Consider the following 23,056-nt stretch of genomic DNA (forward strand, 5'->3'; position numbering starts at 1 on the left):
TTTGAGTTTGGCTGCCAACTTAATAAAGTCAAGAAATGAATGAATAATAATGACAACAACAATAATGCCATGGTTTTAACATAAGATCCAAATGAGAAACACATGAACCTAATTCGTAAAATTATAGAGGGTTTTTCTAAGGAGTATTGCAAGACACTAGTTCAACAATCCAATACTTTTATTAATTAGTAAAATATTTTAAAATACAATACAAGACATCAATGTAAAATATCATCATAAATATCAAACTTGAATGTCTAGTCTAAATAGTGTTTTTCAATAACAATAACAAATGATTCATAATTCCATAATAGAACTGAGTTCAATCCATCCATCATACAAGTATCTGATCATGTGTTCTATATTTATACATAAATAAAATCATCCATTAATTCATCCTGTAACCATATATAGAATACATAAGGCAACCCAGAGCCTCCTACCATATAAGAACGCCCACAAACTTCAGCATGAAATGCCAGTGGGGTTTCACTAGCAATCAACACATCAAGCTCTATTATCATCTGCAGAATCACTTGGTTATTAGTCTCAGCCATTCATTCTTCAATAGAAGAAACAGAACAGCTTTGAAAAGGAGACCAACAAACTTCTGAATTTTGGCGAGTCTCAATCCGAGTAACTATGTCTTCAGAGGAGCCTTCTTTTCTCTGTCAGATATTCGAGCAGGAGCATTCGAATGTGATTTGAATCGACCTCTCCCTCCATCTTCCTTCTCCTGTACAGTGCAAGACCAGAATGTTTAACCGTGGGGAGACAACTCAAAACTTTAGTTGCAAGAAATGCAATTAGACAAACTCCAAACACTTGCCAACCTCTAGGATGGTCAAACTAATGAAGTTTTAGTTTATTTTTTGGGAAACAACCCTTCATCAGTGTCATAAAATTCAAAGCAGAAAGGTGCCAATCTAGGTTCATACCTATGTAAGCTCATGAAAATAAGTTTTCAAATCCACTATTATCAAATTGTATTAAGCAACAACTGAACTTGGTCTTTAGATCATCCAATGGATGGACACCATGTTGTCAACAAAGTCAGCAGCGTGTCTTATGAGTGAAATCCAACACGAGACACTCAAATTGGAAGAAGTATATATTAATATTGATACAAAGTTTGTAAAAAGTGTAAGAAAACAATAATTAAAATAAAACAAATACGTATTATATAACTTGATAGTCAACGTAGTGACAGAGCAATCAAATCTCATCCCAATGTATAATAGATCAACAAAAACATAAAGATATTTTTGTATAATTCTATAGCAACATGAGCTATGGGAAAAATGACCAAATATCTTTTTGGACATGCATAATTGTAGACAAATTATGTCTTATATTCTAGAATTCTTAAATGTTAAAAAGAGTATAAAGGCCAAAGGAATAAGAGGGCAAATGTCCACACTATTCTGCAGGACTTAAGAGGATATACATTCATATTATTCTATCTTTATATTAGATCTTGGTTTTTTTTTTTTTCCCAAAAATGAAGTTAGTAGGCTATAATAGCAGAGGGGTGTGGGGGGGGGGGGGGGGGGGGGAAGATTTAGCTTCAAAACTCCTCTATTGAATTCATTCTTAAAATTCCTTACCTTCTTTTTGACAACCTGAACAACATCCTCATCCTGAAGAACATGGCCAAGTCCACAATGCTGCGGATAGTGTCTTGCACTTGTGCCCCATACCAAGACATATTTGACATCCTTCACCAGATTCCTGTGTATGTGGTTACAGAAGTCCTCCACTGTGCACCCACCTCTACCCTAAATTACAAATCAAGGAAGAAAAAGTATTTACGGAAATGAAAAGGAGAGAAGTTTCAAGCATTAAGCAACTCCACGAAGGATTTGTAGAATGATGTTGACCATACAACAGAGAAAACAGCAGGATCTGTGAAGTCAGGTTGTTGCCCTTGCGGCTTTGTATAAACTCTCACAAGCCCCATCTCCTCCCACATCTTTGCAAGCAGTCTGTCTAAATTTAGCTGTTTAAGCATCCAAAAAAAAAAAAAAAGCAACAGTCTCGTTTCAGAGATGGTACAGTCAAATTAGAAAGCCATACAAGAGTATAAAGACCCTCCACCTTAAATCCCATAATCCTTAGTCCATTGGACAATTTGGTCCACATTTAGAAGCACACAAGTTTTTGTCATCTAATGCAAATTGAGACGTGACAAATTGTAACTTCATATGGACAAATTTTTTAGATCACAAATGGTGGAAACCAATGTTTATTGACAACCAGCCAACCGGAATAATGTACCTAGAACCTTGATTTTTTTTTTTTACCTTTAGGTTAACAACATCAAATTTCTACTATTCTACCAAAATATCATGTTTGATTCACAGAATGGTATAAGATTTGGATACAATCTCTCTAGGAGATTTTCTCCCAAGAGATGGTACATCAAAAATTTTGTACCATCTTAAGTGTTTTTCTCCCATACCTATAAAGCTAGTGAAAATTGAAGGGGTTTAAGCCTAAAATGTATTTGCTTGCGTACATTCAAGATAAGATCAAACTAAAATGATGAATTTTAAGTATAACATTATAGTATTATATTTTGTGTATTATTGTATGCTTATTTTACTTGATGGAAGACCTTCAATACAACATGAGTTATATTGCAGAAGATATGACCAAATGATACAAACATTTGAAAACTAAAAAAAAATTCATGTAGCTGTTACCTGATAGGATTAAGGCTTACGACAACACCACCACATCAAGCCTCAATCCTACGAAGTGGGGTTGGCTATAAGAATTCTACCTCACCAATCATTTCTACCTATGGCCATAGCATCTATAAGGCCCTTGTAACTGATATCATACCTAAGAATTTCACACTAAGTTTTTCTTGATTTTCCTCTTATCTCTTTTGCTAGAGACATTTTCCATTCTATCCACCTTCCTCACAAGAGCCTCTATTGGTCTTCTTCTTGCATAGCCAATTACCAAACCATTAATACTAAATTGTCAATTCATATTCTATAATGATTTATATTACATTATATAAATGCTAACACCATTAGATGTAACTCTGTGCAATCATATAATAATAAAAATATGTTATATTATTATAAATTATGTTATACAATATCAAAATATAGTTAGGATAATAATAAAATTATACTTTATAATAAAATAAATTATAAAGTAACTTTACTATAATGGTAAAGTTTTTAACATATAATCATAATAATATTACAATTATATTCAATGATCATTATTATATAATCATAATAACATATTTCATGACATTTATATGATATATAAGGAAAAATAATTATTATTATGTTACATTGTTTATATTATATTAGACAAGCTTATATATTTAACATTATAACAAAAATATCAACTTATGCATATAATATCACACAATAGCATTAATATATATTATGAATATATAAATATAAGGACATTTTTGGTGCATTTATGAAGATAATGGAGTAAATGTGTTCCTTGTCCAAAGGGTTTTTGTCTTTGGAGATAGCATCCAAACACATGGGATACAAAGTTAATGCACGACAACTAATCCTTATCCCTCTTTACCCCATGAAACAAACATGGCTTCCAAGTTGTCAGAATTCCGATTCTGACAGGCGTAACTCCTCTTAGCCGAGAGGAATATTAGAGAAAGAACAAGAAGGAAGAGAGAGAGAGAGAGAGAGAGAGATGGCGAAAGAGAGAGAATGAATATATTGATAATTCTCTAGATGATTTGGGAGGATGGCATTAAAGCTATATATATTGCTCCTACACACCCTTAGGGGCCAAAGGCCACTTGCCTTATTTACAAAAATTTGAAATCAACTTGCTTAACTAACTAACCAACATTCCCGCTTCATTCTCCAATCAACTAACGATCACTAATTACACTTGAGCCCCCTTATTCAATCATTCCTATGACAATTACCCTCCCCTTCAGCAACTTCTTGTCCTCAAGAAGTTCACAGTAGGCTAGCCACCTTGGGAAACTGATTCAATAATTGGGGAAGGTACTCCCAAGTGTTATTCTCCGAATGGAGATTGGACCACCAGACCAAGACTAGCATCAAAGGGGCCCCATGTCGGTGTATGATTCACCTATCCACAATAGCCATAGGCTCCGGGGCCTCTGTAGGATCGATTAGGAGAGTTGGTGGGGTAGTGCTGGCTACATGAGTCCCTATAGACTTTTTTAGTAGTGAGACATGGAACACAGGGTGTACTTGGGACTCCGGGGGTAGCTGTAGTTTGTAAGCTACCCTGCCTATCCTCGCTGCAATAGGACAAGGGCCAAAGTATTTTGCACTCAATTTGGAGTGCTAACCTGGAGCCAAGGTCTGCATGTGGGCCTTTCTGAACTTTAGATAGACCATATCTCCTACTTCAAACTCCCGATCAGTTCTCTTTCGATGAGCAAACTGCTTTGTGCGGTTCTGAGCACTAGCCAATTCCTTCTTCAACACCCGCAACACTTGTTGCCTTTGCTGTAAGTAGGATTCCATTGTCTCCACTATCACTTCCCTTGCTATTGTTGGCAGAAGAGGGGGTTTATACCTATATAAAGCCTTGAATGGGGTCATCTTGATAGCAATGTGGTGGCAAGAATTGTACCACCATTGGGCTAAAAATAGCCAGTGATGTCATCCCTTAGGCTATAGGAAACATAGGCATCTCAAGTACGTTTCGAGGCATTGGTTCACTCGTTCAGTTTGGCCATCTGATTCCGGGTGATATGTTGAACTCATGTGTAACTTAGCTCCCAAACTCTTGAATAGCTCCTTCCAAGAAAGGCTGGTAAAGATTTTATCTTTATCCGAGACTATGGTGTGGGGAATGCCATGTAGTTGCACTACTCTGTCGAGGAAGAGGCGGGCCACCTCCTGAGCTATAAAAGGATGCGTTAGGCCAATGAAATGGGAGAATTTAGTGAATCTATTAACGATTACAAGTATGCAATCCCGGCCTTCGGACTTAGGTAATCCCTCCACAAAGTCCATCGAAATATTGGTCCATGCTTGGGTAGGAATGGGAAGTAGTTGGAGTAGCCCAGGTTGGGTTACTGTTTTGTGCTTACACCTCCTGCATGTATCACATTTCAACACGAATTCCATAATGTACGTCCTTAGCTTCGGCTAGAAGAACATATGCTTTACCCTTTGATAAGTGCCCTGCACCCTGGAATGGCCTCCTAGTGGAGAGCCATGCAGTGTCTCCAAAATCTTTCCCTTTCAACTCCTTGTGATCTCCCACTACCAATCTTCTTTGATATCTCAGTACTCCATTCTTCAGGGTGAACCTCGGTCTTGAGATGGGGTTTAAAGTAAGTTGCTCCATTATTCCCTTAGCCCATTCATCTCGTGCATAGCTATCACTAACCTCTTGATACCAATCGTGTATAACTATTGTGATGGAGGTCACCACTACTTCTTCAACACATCTGAACAATGCATCTATTGCTTTGTTCTCCTTTCCCTTTCGGTATTGGATAATGTAATCCAACCCCATTAATCTCGCCATCCCTTTTTTTGTAGATGTGTGTGCAGCCTTTGTTGTAGGAGAAATTTGAGACTCTCATGGTCTGTTTTGATGATGAATTGCCCACCCTCCAAGTAGTGACGCCATTTATCAACTGCAATTAACACCACCATCAGCTCTTTGTCATAGACATTGAGCCCTTGATGCCTCGGGCTCAAAGCTTTGCTAATGAAAACTAGGGGTCTCCTCTCTTGGGATAGTACTGCTCCTACCCCAGTGCTGCTAGCGTCAGTCTCCAGAGTGAAAGGCTTGGAGAAGTCAGGAAGACCCAGGGTAGGGGCTTCACTCATTGTCTTCTTAAGCTTCCCAAATGCCTATTCTGCCTTCTCATCCCATTGGAACCCTTCCTTTTTCAGCAAATTGATGAGAGGCCTGCTAATTGCTCCATAATCCTTTACGAACCTCCTGTAGTAGCCTGTGAGGCCCAAAAATCCTCTCAAGACCTTTACTGATGTGGGCCTTGACCATGATAGCATTACAACTATTTTTTTGGAATCAGTGCTAACTCCTGCACTAGATATGACATATCCCAAATATTCTACCTTTCGTTAGGCAGAAGAACACTTAGAGCTTTTAATAAACAGTTGATTGAATCTCAAAACCTTTAGAGCAATTTTCAAATGGTTTAGGTGTTGTGAGAATGAAGGGTTGTAGATGAAAATGTCATCAAAAAATACTAACACAAATTTACGAGGTAAGGTACAAATATGTGATTCATTAAGGCTTGGAAGGTAGCAGGAACATTGGCTAAACCGAAGGGCATTACTAAAAATTCGTAATGTTTTTGATGAGTAGAGAAGGTTGTTTTAGAGATATCATTAGGGTTCATCTGTATCTGATGATACCTTGACCTTAGGTCCAATTTGGTAAATACTTTAGCATGTTTAAGCTCATCAAGGAGGTCTTTGATTATAAGGATGGGGAGTTTATTTTTTACGGTTTGGGAATTGAGCTAGCAGTAATCTATGCAAAAGCACCAGCTCTCATCTTTTTTATTGACTAATAGTATGGGTAAGGAATAGGGGCTTTGACATGGCCGAACAATTGACCTTGCCAACATATCTTTGATCAGGTTCTCGATCTCTGCTTTCTATTAGGGGGATATCTATAGGCTCGGATATTGATAGGTTCGGTGTTTGGTTTTAGAACAATAGAATGATCAAAAGGTTTGTAAGGTGGCAGTGATTGAGGTTCATCAAAAAGGTCCTTAAATTCAAGCAAGAGTTTATTAAGGAAGTCTACTTCGTGTACCTACCAATGTTGTGATTGGGTAGTAATCATCACTTCCGCCTACTCGGTATTCCCTTCTCCATGTTCCACTGCCTCAATTCAAAACAGTTGGGCCACCCAAGTCCATTTGGACTTTAAGACCTTCTGTAACCTCCTCCCAGTAATCATCTTACAAACTCCCGTTTCAAGACTCCCTGTAAGGGTCATTCTCCTGCCATCCTTTTCAAATGTAACTTCCATTGCATTGAAGTCAAAGCTGATAGAGCTCACACCCTTCATCCAGTTCACTCCTAGAACTATATCACAACCCCCTAACTTCAGCAATCTTAGAACAGCTTAAAAAGGCTCCCCATGCATCTCCCAACAGAACCCTTCACACGGAGATTGACACATCACCTTATTGTTGTTGGCTACTGTTACTGACAAGGGTTGAGTCCCAATCAATTCACACTTTAACTTCTTGGTTGTCCCCTCATCCAGGAAGCTATGAGTGCTTCCACTATCTATTAAGACCATTAGTCGGTGGTCCTTGGATTTCCCTTCTATTCATATAATTTTGTTGTTTGCAAGTCCTCGGAGGGCATGGAGAGATATCTCTATGCTTTCTTCCCCCTCTTCACTACCCTGGGGAAGCATTCCTTCCTCTTGCTCCTCTATCTCTTCATCACCTTCTATGAGTAGGAGTTGCCTTCTACACTGATGTCTGAGGGTGTACCGATCCTCGCAACGGAAGCAGAGTCCTGCTCTCCTCCTCTGTTCCGCGAACCTCTCGCTATTTAGAGGCACGGGGGTTAAGGCAGAGGATTGTCCCCCGCCTGCGTTCCCTTGGATCATCTTATTTCCTTCTCTTCCTACTCCTCTGTTTCCCATCGGAGTCATTCCCACATTCAAGGCCCTCATTTACTCTCTCTATTTCCTCATTAATGCCTCTATAGTCAGCTTTTGTAGCCTCGCACATTCCGTGGCTTGCTTAACTGTTCTTGGCTACTGCATTTTAACAGCGAACCTTAATTCTTCACTTAACCCACTCACAAAACTATAAACAAAATACTCCTCAGTCAGGTGGGGGTATAGAATGATCATGAGGGACTTAAGCTCCTCAAATTTCAATTGATACGCCTGCACCGTTCCTTCTTGCCGAAGCTTATTGAACTCCTCAACCACATCCAACATATTCTGATCTCCAAACCTCTCGCAGAGGTCCTCCACAAATTCCGCCCACCAATAGCCTTCCTTAGTCCTGATTCACCCTAAAACCATACATCCCATGCATCGTTCAAGTAAGTAGCTGCAACAGTCACATGCTGCTGCTTTGGCACCCCATAGAAACTAAATATCCTTTCGCACCTGCACACCCACCACTTTGGGTTCGTCCCATCGAACATTGGTATTTCCAGTTTAGGAGTTGGAAATCCATGCGACGGGAAGCTATGTGACTGCTTTGCCGCCTCTCCACGTGATTCTCTTCTACCATTGTCGGATCACCCCCAAATTCAGAGGCACCTTATGCACAAGAAGGCGGATTATGGCGGGGTAAGATGGGATCGGATCTCTCTCGAGGAGGGAAATCTGGTGAGAGCCTCACCTGGTTTTGGCTCGTGACCATGTGGATAAACATTTGCATTTGATCACGTAGTTGGTTGTGTTGTTCCCGATTTTCATCCCTCCATCGTTCCATGGCACCTTCAACCATCCTTTCCACTACTGCCTCGAAGGATGATTCCAGACCACCAATTCGCATCTGCATGTCGAACACTGCAAAAGTGACTTACTACAATTGAGCTTCCATTTGCTTCATCCGTGTGCCGTCAGCCATGGTGAATTCCGGTGAGATTGCGGCCTGAGGTTTGCTTTGATATCAGATTGTCAAAATTCCGATTCTAACAAGGGTAACTCCTCTTAGCCTAGAGGAATTTTAGAGAAAGAACTAGAAGGGGGGGAGAGATGAGAGAGAAATGGCGGAAGAGAGAGAATGAATATATTGATAATTCTCTAGATAGTTTGGGAGGATGGCATTAGAGCTATATATACTCCTCCTGCACACCTTTAGGTGCCAAAGGCCACTTGCCTTATTTACAAAAATTTGAAATCAACTTGCTTAACTAACTAACCAACATTCCCACTTCATTCTACAATCAACTAACAATCACTAATTACACTTGAGCCCCCTTATTCAATCATCCCAATGACACAACTTTATCTGAGTTTTCCCCCCCTTGCCCCCTCCATGTCATCCACCCCAGTATGAAGTGACAACTAGTCTCTACAAACAAGAAATGTCTACATTAAAACTAATGAAGAAACATGGCCAGTCACAGTTTCTATCTTTCATGTCATATGGGCTGCATTATTATCCAGCAGGATGCCAAAACAAAATAAATGGTTTAGGTTTGGCATCCATAACTAGGGTAAGTTAAAATACAATAAAATAGCATTACACTTAACAGATATATATATATATATATATGTGAGGGCATTTTCAGCACAATTATGCAAACCATGTTCCTAGCACAAAGGATTTTTGTCCTCTTTTTTTTGCTCATTAAGGATTTTTGTCTTTGAAGATAGCATCACAAGACATGGGATACGAAATTGGGTTGAGAAATGGTATCCTGCCTCTCAATGTTATATCACTAATCGTTATGGGATAAGTAATCCCCGTCCCTCTTTATCACATGAAATCAACATGAATTATAGGGTTATTTACTGTTTTCCCTGCCCACTGTAACCCATCAAACGCTAGTATGCTGTAACTAATTAGTCTCTACAAACAAGAAATGATTGCATTGAAAACTAATGAAGAAACATGCAGAGTCTAAACAAAACCATCTCGATCTTTTTATGTGATATGGGTTACATTATTATCCACCAGAATGTACAACAAAAGTAGACTCACTTTCTTGACATCCATAACAAGTGGAAGTTAAAATAGAACAACTTGCCTTTAGATTGCAGCTGATGACAATAGAATTTGGCTGTCGGGCTAATTTGTCCACATCATCAGTACCAATAACATCTATCTTGTTGTAAACATATACACACTTCATGTATTTGCGGTTCCCCTCAATAACATCTATAAGATCATCCACTGTGGCATCCTCACGAAATAATATCTACACATGCAGGAAAACTATTAGCAGAGGAACTTTTGGCTATAAGACATTAACCAAAAAATATAATTAAAAAATTAAGAAAAAGTTATAGATATACGAAGACAGGCCTTCATCCTTCAATGGGATCTTAAATGAATATTAAACGAAGAATGTATGCATCACAGTTAGGTATGTGTAAATCTTCCACTCCTGAATAAACAGGCAACAAAAAGTATTGTAGAGAACTCTCACTTAAGCTGCAGTGTAATCTCTTCCCAACAGCAGCACTCTGTATGCCTTGAAATGCTAGCGATACCATGCGCCAACTGTTCTATTGCACCCTATATGTTAAGTTGGACTATATCTACAGTAACATTACCATACAAAAATATGGAGAAGTATAAGACAATGAAAACTAGTTCATTTAACATGGCAGATAAAAAAATTCCTCACTGCAGATCAAACTCCACACAAGTAGATGACCTCCATGGAAATAAGGAAAAATTTTAACTTAATGCCTTGATGTGAAATAACTAACCAACCTAAAATCTGGCAAACCAGTCCTTTCTGCAACTAGGACAGGTATAGAGAAGGTTGAAATCTGATGAAAATAATAGCAAATGGAGTATTATTTTTCTGCTATTCTGTACTAATTTACGCTACACTCAGAATAAATAGTAACTAATTATGCTTACATCTAAAAAGGAATCAAAAACCTTTTCTATTCAGTGTTCAATAAAAATATAGCCATCTTCAGTTGAAGTTGTCTGAAAGGCTTCTTTGATGGATAACTGATCATTGTGGGTGCATTGAGACAGAACAATGTTAGGGTATGTCCCTATGAGATGGGATTGAAGAGGGGGAACCATACCAAATGCATTTGCATTCCAGCATTAATATCACAAGATCTGATATCCAGTTGCCTACGCACACAAGCAATATTAGCTGGATCAAACAATATGCACAATTTGTGCCAACACCCCCCCCCCCCCCTGCGGGGCCCTTTTCTCACGTGCACACACACACATACTTAGCAGATAGTCAATTTCGAAAACTTTGTGCAATTTCCCTGATGATATGCCTATCTGTGAAACAGTGGGCGGATCACTGTCCCCCAGACAAATTAAGATAGTTAGCACCATAGCACGGCCAAACTTGTTTATGGTGAACATCCAACATCCAAATGGGTATTCTTGTTCCATCTTCAAGACTCCAGTCCTCAGCTCTCTTATTCTCACAGCCAATCACCCTTATTCTTATACCTTTTCTGAAATCATAAAAGCATCTTCCTAGAAAATTCATGCCGAATGTTGTGTTTTTCTCCCCACACTTGTGTTTGTAATCTCCTATTCAAAAAAAAAAAAAAATGGAAAGAAAAAAACAGAAAAATGTGTTTCTACTTAAATTCAGATCTTAAATGTGGATCTATCTTCAACCAAATCATAGTGGAGCTTGTGAATACAATTACTGAAAGCACGCATGGTATGAGATAATGCATTACCTAACAATTAAAAGAGGTATTCAGAAAATTAGGGTTTTTTAAATACACTACATATGAAACCAGTAAAACTGAACAACGAACAACAACAATCCCAAGCCTTAATCCCACTAGCTTGGGTCGGTTACATAAATTCTAGATCTTGATGTATCTATCCATGGCCATATCCTTATGTAGAAACACATGCACAAATGACACTAAAATGGTATATAAAAAATAAGAAATACTTTACATTTATATTCTGGTCTGATCAAGATGTCTAAGCCAATGAAGCACCTATCTTTCTGTATCAAATTAGATTTTAAACCCACTATTCACCAGAGCAGATAAACACCCAATAAACTTAAAAGTAAATTTTCCAAGTGCTCCACCAAAAAGATAATGATGCTAACAATGTTAACTAAAAAAATGAAATAAAATCTATGTACACAAAAAAATAATCTAAAAATAAATTTAGAAGTAGAACTAAAGGAAGGAAAAAACCAAAGAGAAAAAAACAATGAGAAAGTCAGAATAACACAAAGAAGTAGGAATTCAAGCATTAGATGAGCATTGGACAATGGTCAAAGAAATTCACAGGCCTTTTTTTTTCTCTGTTTATTTTAAGACAAGATAGTGTCGGAAAGTCTTGAGCTGAATACCTCAGCGTTATGAATCTTGTACTCATGCAGGATTTGATAGCAAAGCTTCTCATCCACACGTGTTAGTGGAACTGTGCTGTTGAAAGAGATACCCCCTGTTTTCTTCTTTTTGAAATATATCTGCAATTAAAGAAACCAAAAGTAAGTGACAAAATAATGAACCAAATGTTCCTTTCACTTACAGAAAAGGAAAATCAGCTTTTGAGTGCATTTCATATGTTCAATATTAATATCAAGCCGTATTTGCTAATATAAAATGCAATGTACAGATAAACAACAGCAAAAAATATTTGTATCGCCAAAAATATTATCAGCAAAAAAGAAAAAAAAAAAGCAAATATCAAGCCTTAATCCCACTAGATGGCGTTGTCTGCATGAATTCTAGTCCGTCAACCATCTCTACGTGTGGTTGCATCTCAAAATCTTCTATGAAATTATATTTCATGTCATACTTGAGTTTCCCACCAAATTTTTCATGTCCTTCCTCTACTTCTTTAGCTAAAAACTTCTTCCATTCTATCCATTCTCCTTACAAGAGTCTCAAGGTTTTCATTTCACATAACCATGCCTTCTTAATCATGTCTCATGCATTCTATCTTCAATAGGAGCCACTATCAACAATGAAGGACCAGATCTTGTCCTTATTCTCGGACAAGATCAAATCAACGATTGATCGGTATTAGTATTATATGTTTCCTAAACAAAGAATGTATCTTCTAGATTAGATTGTTGCGGTATCTTTCTGTTATTAGCTGTATCTTTCCATTAATTGTTGTATTCTAAAATTGTATAAGTTTCCAAAACCATATTTGGAAGTTTTCTTATTAGGAACTTCCTAATTCAAGAAGGAAGTTTGTATATATTTTTGTTTCACCCATCAAAGGGGAATAAGATTAAGAGAAAACCTATTTTCTGACATCTTTCTTGACATGGTATCAGAGCCATAGGATCTTAGTCATCGTTTTCCTTGTGACTACCATGGCATTTTTTTTTTCCTCAATCTTCTTCACACGACGTCATGTACCACCCCAAACCCTATACCAGACTCGGCTGATTCCAACAATATGGCAGAAACTCCGTTTGTTGGGACTAACAATGGTAGCTCGGGAGGATAATTGTAGAACCTTAAGCAGCTTACCGATTAAATGGTAAGAACTACTTGAAATGGTCTCAATTGATCTGTACCTTTCTAAAGGGAAAGGAAAAGCTCAACCATTTATTAGGAACCGGTCCTAAGGAGGGGGATCCAGCATTTGTAGCGTGGGATGAGCAAGACTCCTTAGTGATGTCCTGGCTTTGGAACTCCATGGTTCCAGAGATCAGTGATACAATAATGTTCTTGACAATAGCCAAGGACATTTGGGAAGCAATAAGTCTTACCTACTCCAAGGTTTGTGATGCAATCCAGATCTACGAGATAAGGACCAAAGTGGTAGCAATCAAGCAAGGTACAAAGTCTATCATAGAGTATGCAAACCTATTGCAAACTCTATGGCAAGAACTAGATCACTACCAATACTTGAAGATGAAGTGCAGTGAAGATGCTATGTTGCATAGAAAGTTTGTAGAAAAGGAAAGGACGTACGACTTCCTAGCTAGCCTCAACATAGAGTTTGACGCGATAAGGGTACAAATCCTCGATAAGGTGGATTTACCTTTCTTGAATGAAGTGATTTCTCTAGTACGTGCAGAAGAAGGGGGAAAAGGAGTTATGCTGGAACCTTCCCTGGTGAAAAGTTCTGCTCTAGCATCCTTGAAAGCTAATAATCAGAGCAAATGATCTAGAGAAGAAAGGAAAGTTGTGGACAAAGACTCTATATGGTGTACCTACTACAAGAAGCCTAGGCACACCATAGAGAAGTGTTGGAAGCTTCATGGAAGGCCACCCAAAGGAGGACCAGTACAAAACCAAGGACAAGGGTAGGTATATATGGCTAGCAGCCACCAACCTCCTGAACCAAAAGATCCATATCAAGGAGATGCTCTTGTGCTCAATAGAGTAGAGATTGAAAGACTTGAGTTTTTTGGGATCCCTCGACAAAAAGGCTGAGAAAGGTATCTGCTCTCTTGCCCTTACAGGTACTTCTTTCTCTTTTTTTTCCCTACATGCTTCAGAAATTGTGTACCACAATTCTTGGGTCCTAGATTTTGGAGCTTCAGATTATATGACCCCTTTTTCACATTTTTTCATCACCTATAATCCTTGTCCTAACTCCAGAAAGATTACAATGATAGATGGTTCTCTAACCACTGTTGCTAGCCAAGGAGATGTTCTTCTTAATGAACATCTTACCCTTAAAAATGTACATGTTCATAAACTATTCACCAATGTCATATCTATCCAGAAACTCATTGAGGACACTAATTGCAGTGTTATTTTTCATTCAAACATCTGTGAGTTGCAGGAACAAGGGAAGAAGAGGATGATTGGACTTGCTAAGGCCAAGGCTAGACTTTACTATCTTGCAGAATCGAGTGAGCAGGATAAGGAGGAGAATACTCCTCTCGTGTCATACTTAGCTCAATCCAACAGAGACCTATTGTGGTTACACCATTACCGGCTTGGTCATCCATCATTCCTAGCTCTTAGGGTGATGTTTCTTGAATTATTTAAAGATCAAGACATTAAGAATTTTCATTGTGTTGTGTGAGTTTGCAAAACACAAAATGATGTTTTTCCCTCTATCTAATAAAAGAACTGAGTTTCCTTTTACTCTAATACATAGTGATGCTTGGGGTCCATCAAATGTTCCTAATATTTTTGGAGCAAGGTGATTTGTTATTTTTATAGATGATTGTACAAGGGCAGTGCGGTTATATTTGTTGAAAACAAAGTCTAAATTCAATAATGTGTTCCTTATATTCTACAACATGATCAGGAATCAATTTGGGGTTCGAATAAAATGATTTAGGTCAAATAATGCTAGAGATTTTTCCAACCAATCTCTCTTTGTTTTCTTCCAACAAAATGGTATCATTCATGAGTCTTCTTGCCCTTACACTCCTTAACAAAATGGAATGGCCGAGAGAAAGAATAACCACCTTCTAGGTGTTATTAGAGCTCTCTTGTTCCATCATAATGTTCCTCAACATTATTGGGGGGAAGCAGCTTTAACAACCATCTTCCTTATCAATAGATTGCCCTAAAAACTCTTGGGTCTCATAGTTCAGTTCAATCGATAATCAAACACTTTCCCGATTTTCATGTGACTAGTTGTTGGAACCCCAAGGTATTCAAGTGTGTAGCCTATTGTCACATTCCTAGGGTTAGCTAGGGGGGTTGTGATAGGAATTAGGGGAGAAATCAGAATTGAAGAATTGAAAGAGAGGGAGAAATTAGCAGAAAGAGAGAGGAATTAGAGAAGAAACGAGAGAGGGATAGAGAAATTAGAAGGAAAGGAAATTAAATTTTATTTCACATATCCTATCTAACCTCTTACAAGTAACCTTTACATGCCCAATTAGCTGCTAACTGATTCCTCATAGCACCCTTATGCTCCTAACAACTTGTAAAATCCTAACAAACTATTGCAACCCTATTTCAATAATGCCCTTCTATTGCTCCTAGGGTCATGACAATTCCCTCCGTCTTAAAACATTTCTTGTCCCCAAGAAATGCCAAACCTCCACAGCTTCCCTTCCTTCTCTTCCACAGCTTGGATGGAGAAGTTTTGAAAATTCTCTATATGCATAGCAAATTTGCAGTAGTTCTCATGTACAACCCAGCCAAAATCAATCACTCTCCGTTGGTTAAAGTGAGCCGGTTGCTGTCCTTACCAACTTTCCCTTCCACAGTTTCTTCAATGTAGACTGGTGCACTTCTAGAAGATTAAATGACTTTGACCCTAGTTTCCTTTAATATTTAGTCACCATTCTGGTCCAAGTCCTTGATAAATGCCTTCAACTGCATGTGGACCATCCAATTTTGACCCCGCCTAGGATAAATGTCACAGGCATTGCCATTCTCAGCTCCAGCTGCACCCTATTTTATATCCGACTTATCTAACAAGTCAATATTTCGTTCCAAATCTGATTGTTCCTCAGATTTCGGTCAATATCCACTGCGCCACCAATATCATATTTGATGTTGCAGTCATCCTTCTTGATAATTTTGCCAAAATTAAAATACTCATTCTGCACATGCTCAGAGGTCAACAGTGAATCAGTTTCCTGCTATCTTAACTTCTCCTCGACTACTCCATTTTAAGGAATTCCTCTTGGTTACAACTTCCACGATAAACATCAAATAACTCATCGGGAAAGCAGTAGTGATACTTCTTAGTCAGTATCATTGCAAACTCCTGCAACTGCTCGTGTAACATACGGCTGAATTCCTCACACGTTCCATGTATCCCATTGCTTGTTTCCTTGCACCTTTGACTAAACTGATTATCAATTTTATTTTCCCATGTCCCATAATTCTGGCCAAACTCCTCATGATTTATGTTGAATCCAACTAGAAACGCAACATTCTTCTGTTGTAATTGAGCCTCGCATGGCCTCATGCACACACTACCTATATTGGCAGAACTTGCACAGGTGGAACAAGCCACAGGCCAAGAAACGGCCACCCTATTTCGTCTCCCAAATTCAAATGTTCGAACTGAGGGCTGTTCTCTCACTTGGAAATTAACAACGTGGGCTGACAATAGGCTAAACGGATCGGAATTCGCCTAGCTAGCTTGCCAATGAAGTCCACCTCCCGAACTCCAAAACTCAATGCTACGACAGTCGTCTATCACCCCAGGCATCAGAATCAATTTCTGGAAATCAACTGTCTCCAGTACTACTTCCCTTAAATCGAATTGAAACCACAGTCGACGCTAAATGGATCTGCTACTAGAACCAGAATTTTCGATTGAGAATCAACCTCCCACTTCGCTTCCAAATACGCACCAACAATTACCACAATTCGCCTTACTAAATTGCACTCTTGCCTAGTTTGCCTTCTGCTCCGACTATGCATGCAATGACCAGATTTGGAACTCCAATTGAAATCACAGGTCCTGTTTCACCTTCTGAATCGCAACAACCAAGATTGATTAGCTGTCTTGTTCACATACACACCTTCCTTTCTCACTATCTCATCTTGCTCAAAGTGAATTCAAGATCGCCAGTCTAGTCGCTACCCAATCACCAACCACTGGACCAATGGAGTCACCTCAAGACCTACTGCCTTAATCGCGTACTTCCTTTAAACTCTCCTGCCTGAGTCGCCTAAGTCCACTACAGTTGCCAACGATCGGTTGTTATGAATTCGCTTTCTCTGTCGCACTTCCTGAAAATCGATCAGATGTTGCTTTGCTCCTAGCTCACCGACAATTGCGGCTTATATCGTCGAACCGCTTCATCCTCTGACAGACTCACGCCCCTTCGAAACATTCGCTACAATCATGGACGCCTAGTGGTCCGCTTAACTCTCCGACAGGACTATCGCTTCTCACGAACGATGTCCGTTCATGTCACCCCACCGTCCGCTTATCACAAATGACGGTCGTCCGCTTCTCTAGCATGCTCGCCGGTTGACCCACCTTCATCTGACTGCAAGACCACCAACTCTGGTAAGAATCACCTTCCGATCCAAGTGAGCAGCACACCGCCGAGCCCTAGTCGGATTCGCCTTCAAATCAAAGCCGCAATAGAAAGGCAACTGTTAAAAAGTCTTTACAAAAAATATGAATTCCTTGATTAATTCTCCCTTGTGGGAGTAATATAATATATATGGAACTTCCTCTACTGATTAAGAAGTTTCTAAATGCTAGCAAGATTCTAATCCTAGAACAAGGAAAGAATACAAATCTATAAGATATAACAACTATGGAAAGAATGATAACAAAAGATATATAATAGGAATGGGAAATAAATCCAGAAAGCATTGATTGATTTAGGAACCAATCATTGATACCAAATCTGGAACATATTTAGGAATCAATCATTGGCACCAGATCTAGAACATATCCATTGACACTCTCCCTTAAGCTTGAGAGTGGATATCATTCATTCCAAACTTGCTGATAGTTCTTTGGCATACAACTGCAAGTAGTCATTTGGTTAGAATATCTGCTAGCTGATCACAATAAGGTATATATGTAGTACAAATTAAGCCGTTATCCAACTTTTTCTTGATGAAGTGCTTGTCCATTTCAATTTTCAACATGTTTAGTTCTGTCATGTTAAATTGGATTGTGAGTAATACTTATGGCTGATTTATTGTCACAATAGAGTCTCATAGGACCTGTCACTTCAATTTTCAGATCATCTAGAAGAATTTTCAACCAAAGTAATTCACAAACACCTAGAGCCATTGATCTAAACTCCGCCTCTACACTAGAACGAGCTACAACATGCTGTTTTTTGCTTCTCCAGCTCACAAGATTGCTCCTAGGAAAGTACAATAACCTGAAGTAGACCTTCGATCCACCATTGAGCCAACATAATCTGCATCTGTATAGGCCTCAATACTCATACCCTGACCTCTTTTAAACATAATTCCCTTCCCCGGTGTGTTCCTTTCAAATAATGTAATATTCTGTAAACAACTCTTAGATGGGTCTCTTTAGGCTCATGCATGAACTAGCTTACTACTGTTACTACATAGGCAATATATGGCCGGGTATGGGCTAAATAAATCAACTTGCCTACCAGCAATTGGTAGGACCCCTTGTCAACTGCCTTCTCCTCTAGGAACTCACCCAACTTGTGATTAGGCTCGATTGGAGTTGCAGCTGCCTTGCAACCTAACAACCTTGTCTCCTTTAGAAGATCCACAATATACTTTTGTTGGAAAATGAAGATACCTACCATAAAATGGGCAACTTCTATACCTAAGAAGTATTTTAACCGCCCCAACTCTTTGATGTCAAATTCATGAATCAAGCAGTCTTTGAGTTTTCTCCTTCCTTCCTCATCATTTCCCGTGACTACAATGTCATCAACATAAACAATTAGCACCGTCACTTCCCTTGTGGCTGAGTGATGGATAAAAAGAGTATGGTCCTCTTGACTTGGTTTATCTTCGAGATTTAACATAACCTGTGCAAACCGGCCAAACCAAACCCTAGGAGACTATTTAAGGCCATACAAAGCTTTGTTCAACTTGCATACCACATTCCCCCGAGTGTTTGGGCTATAACCTGGTGGCAAATCCATGTACACCTCTTCTTCTAGATCCCCATGCAAAAAGGCATTTTTAATATCAAATTGGTGAAGTGACCAACCTAAATTTGTAGCTGGGGACAAAAGCACTCTTACAGCATTGAGCTTAGCAACCGAAGCAAATGTATCTAGATAATCCACCCCATCTACCTGAGTATAGCCCTTGGCCACAAGGCGTGCTTTGTACCGATCAAGAGACCCATCTGATTTGTACTTTAAGGTGTAAAACCCACTTACATCTAACTGGGTGTTCACCCTTGGGCAATGAAACTAAGTCCCAAGTATTGTTCTTTTCTAGGGTTGCCATCTTGACGTCCATAACATTTCTCCAATTCTCATCCTTCAAAGCTTCAAAAAAATGTTTAGGAATGGGAATGTTGTGAAGGCTAGTTAAAAAGGCTTTAGTGGAAAAGATAACTTGGAATAGGACAAGAACAAGTGTAAAGGGTGTTTGGTACATGCTCTTGTCTTGTGCCTTTCCTAACGGCAATGGGCCAATCAAGGTCATTTGGAGGTTCACAAACAGAATCCATAGGCTCAAGAATATAAGAGTTACCTGATGTGGGGTTAGAAGGGCTGGCAATGTCATCATTTATAATAGATTAAGGACTGACAGTAGGTGTAGGAGATGGATTAGATGTAGGAACCTACATTGGGCAAGGAGCTGATGGTTGTCGTCTTGAGTAAACCTATAATGGGTGAGGTGTCTTAGGATCAGGCTCCTCCTAAGTCATGTTAGGAACATCTTTAGGATCAACAGGAAAAAAATTAGAAGAATTGGCCTGAAGGTCGAGAAGAAAAAGAAGTTGATCTTCATTTGTAGTGGACTGATTTTGGATACCCTGAACATTGCTGAAATAGGATAAATTTTCAGCAAAAGTCACATTAGAAGAAACAAAGAATCGTTTAGTAGGAGGATGATAGCATCTATACCCTTTTTGAGCAGAAGAATACCCAACAAAGATGTATTTTAGAGCCCGAGGATCTAACTTACTCTGATGTGGACCATGAATATCAACAAATGCAACACAACAAAAAATTTTAGGTTTCCAGCCACTAAGAATATGAAGATCAAGAAAAAAATATTGTCAAGAGTTGAATTGGAATATTGAAATCAAGAATTTTAGAAGGCAATTGATTTATAAGAAATGTACCTGTTAGAGCACCTTCTCCCCAATAATGCTTAGGGACATTGTGATGGAAGAGAAGTGTTGTTATGACAGCTAGTAAGTGCCCATTTTTCCTTTCCGCCATCCCATTTTGTTAGGGGGTGTAGGGACAAGAGGACTCATGAATGATTCCCTTTTGTTGAAAGAAAGTTGTAAGGGATTGATTGAAGTAATATTTAGCATTATCAAACCTCAATCTCTTGATGTTGTAAAAGGAAGGAAAAATTGTACTCACTTCAGATTTATTTTTCATGAGAAAAAGCCAAACAACTCGAGTACAATCATCCACAAACACAATAAACCACCGTGCCCTAGAAATATTGGGGATGGTTGCAAGGCCCCAAACATCACTATGGATTAGAGAAAATGGAAGGGAAGTCCTCTTATTTGATGAAGGATAAGGTACCCTTTTATGTTTGGCTAATTCACAAACAAAACATTGGAAATCTTTAATATCAAGATCCCTAAATAAAGCTGGAAACATGACTCAAATAGTAGAAAAAGAAGGATGACCAAATCGAGAGTGGTATAACAAAATCTGATCTTTATTGGACAGAACTAAACATGACATAGGGTGAACCTCCTCCTTTGTCTCCTGCCCATTTGGTCCATCTACATAGTATGTACCAGCCTTTGCCCTAGCAAGCCCAATCATCCTCCTCAACTTCTGTCCCTAAATTTTACAGATATTAGAAGAAAAGTTAACACTGCAATTGCTGTCCAGAATTAACTTTTGGATAAACATCAGGTTAGTGAACAGTTTTGGAACATGGAGAACATCTTTAAAAATAAGATGTTCATTGAGAATAATGTCCTTGACCGACAATAGTGGTCAAGGATCCATCTGCCATGGCTATCTTTTTTGAGATTGGACATGGGTTGTAGGTGATGAACAGATTGGAAAAAGGGGTCATATGATCAGTTGCCTTGGAGTCTAGGATCCATTTATTAGGTTGAGTAATTCCTGAAGCATGTAAGGAGAGAGATTGAGATGAAATACTTGAAAGTGCAAGAGAACAACTACCTTTTTCAGTCCTTTTGTCAAGAGATTCCAACAAACATCTTACCCTTTCAATTTCAGCCTTATTAAGTTCATCTTTTGGTTCTGGTTTCTTTTGCTCACTTTCTTGAGAATTGCTGGCCATATAGGCTTGACCATGTCCTTAGCCCCTCGATTGTCCTCCTTTGGTAGTTGGCTTTCCATGCAATCTCCAACACTTGTCTATGGTGTGCCTTGATTTTTTGCAAAAGGTACACCATAGAGTATTTATGTCTACCATCTTCCTGTCATCTCTAGGTCCTTTACTAGGAGTCTTTAGAGAGATTAGGGCAGAATTTTCAAGTTGAGGAGTGTCTAACATTACTACTCTCCTTCCTTCTTCAGCACGAATTAGAGAAATTACCTCATTAAGGGAAGGTAAATCATCTGATACCAACAAACTACATTCCTTGGGTACTGCTCTGATACCAATTGTCACAGTCCTTGGGTTAGCTAGGGTTGTGATACGAATTAGGGGAGAAATCAAAATTGAAGGAGGGGGAGATATCAGCAGAAAGAGAGAGGAATTAGAGAAGAAACGAGAGAGGGAGAAATTAGAAGGAAAGGAAATTCAGTTTCATTTCACATATCCTATCCAACCTCTTACAAGTAGCCTTTATATAGGCCTAGCTAGCTGCTAACTGATTCCTAACAGCACCCATGTGCTCCTAACAATTTGTAAAATATCTCCTAACAAACTATTGCGACTCTATTACAATAATACCCTTATATTGCTCTAGAGTCATGACACCTATGTTCATATCCCTACAGTCAATAGAGGAAAATTAGACTCTCCTACACTAAAGTGTGTGTTCATTGGATGCTCTCCTACTCAAAAAAGGTACTGGTGCTATCATCCTCCTTCAAAGAAGCTCTTAGGGTGTGTTTGATTGGCCACATTTTCCACCCAAATTTCAGCTTTTGAAGTGTTTAATTGGCTAAATTTTCCAAGCAAATTATTTTCACTTTTGGTCAAGTGATGCTATTTTCTCACTTTTGCTGGAAAATGTTCTCTTTTTTTTTTTTTTTTTTTTTTTTTGGGGGGGGGGGGGGGGGGGTGTAGATCAAATTTTCCAAGGAATTGGAAGGCAACCCACATTCACCCGCTGACTGTTTGCCTCCAACAGAGCTGTTGCACCCGCTGAACTGTTCATCAAACTATTCCTGCTTTGCAGCGGCTGTTGTGCACCTCTGATAGAGCCACTGCCGCCGCAACGTCCATTCATCCATCGGCATTACAAACCAACAGTGGAACGGTGGAAACCAACTCCATCAACAGTCTCCCCTCCATCGCAAACCAACAGTGGAACGATGCACGGTGGCAGGTGCAATGGTGGATCTGCAACGAGAGAAACAAGTGGGTTTTTTTTTTTGGGGGGGGGGGGGGGGGGGAGAGATGGGGGGGAGGCTGGGAGGAGACAGAGGTGGGTTTGGGGGGCATAGAGAGAGAGATGGGGGGGAGGCAAGGAGGAGAAGTGGGTTTTTATTTTTATTTTTATTTTTATTTTTATTTTTATTTTTTTTTTGGGGGGGGGAGATGGGGAGAGGTAATTCTATGGAAAATAATGGTAATCAAACACCAAAAATTTAAAAAGTAAAGCAATTTCTAGGTTGAAAATTAAGTCAATCAAACACCCTTAATTGATAATTTCCATGCAAATAATTTCTAGGCAATTGAATTTCTTAGAACTTAT

General features: G+C 38.9%; 1 protein-coding gene across 7 annotated transcripts in view; it reads right to left on the reverse strand.

Moving 5' to 3' along the window:
• Window positions 1-254: 254 nt before the first annotated feature.
• The window catches only part of LOC127794855 (developmentally-regulated G-protein 2), a 48,367-nt gene continuing 25,565 nt past the window's right edge, over window positions 255-23,056 (reverse strand). For 6 of the 7 annotated variants that reach the window (XM_052326112.1, XM_052326114.1, XM_052326113.1 and 3 more), the window contains 5 exons: window positions 12,000-12,119; window positions 9,711-9,881; window positions 1,886-1,999; window positions 1,608-1,778; window positions 255-736 (listed from right to left, as the gene is read on the reverse strand). In XM_052326112.1, coding sequence (XP_052182072.1) covers window positions 641-736; window positions 1,608-1,778; window positions 1,886-1,999; window positions 9,711-9,881; window positions 12,000-12,119 — 672 coding nt within the window. In that variant the 3' untranslated portion in view covers window positions 255-640. Of the gene's footprint in view, window positions 737-1,607; window positions 1,779-1,880; window positions 2,000-9,710; window positions 9,882-11,999; window positions 12,120-23,056 lie in introns of all 7 variants that reach the window. The other variant, XR_008021706.1, reaches the window with a different exon arrangement.

Source organism: Diospyros lotus, chromosome 2, assembly GCF_014633365.1.
Source record: "Diospyros lotus cultivar Yz01 chromosome 2, ASM1463336v1, whole genome shotgun sequence".
NCBI classification, from domain to species: domain Eukaryota; kingdom Viridiplantae; phylum Streptophyta; class Magnoliopsida; order Ericales; family Ebenaceae; genus Diospyros; species Diospyros lotus.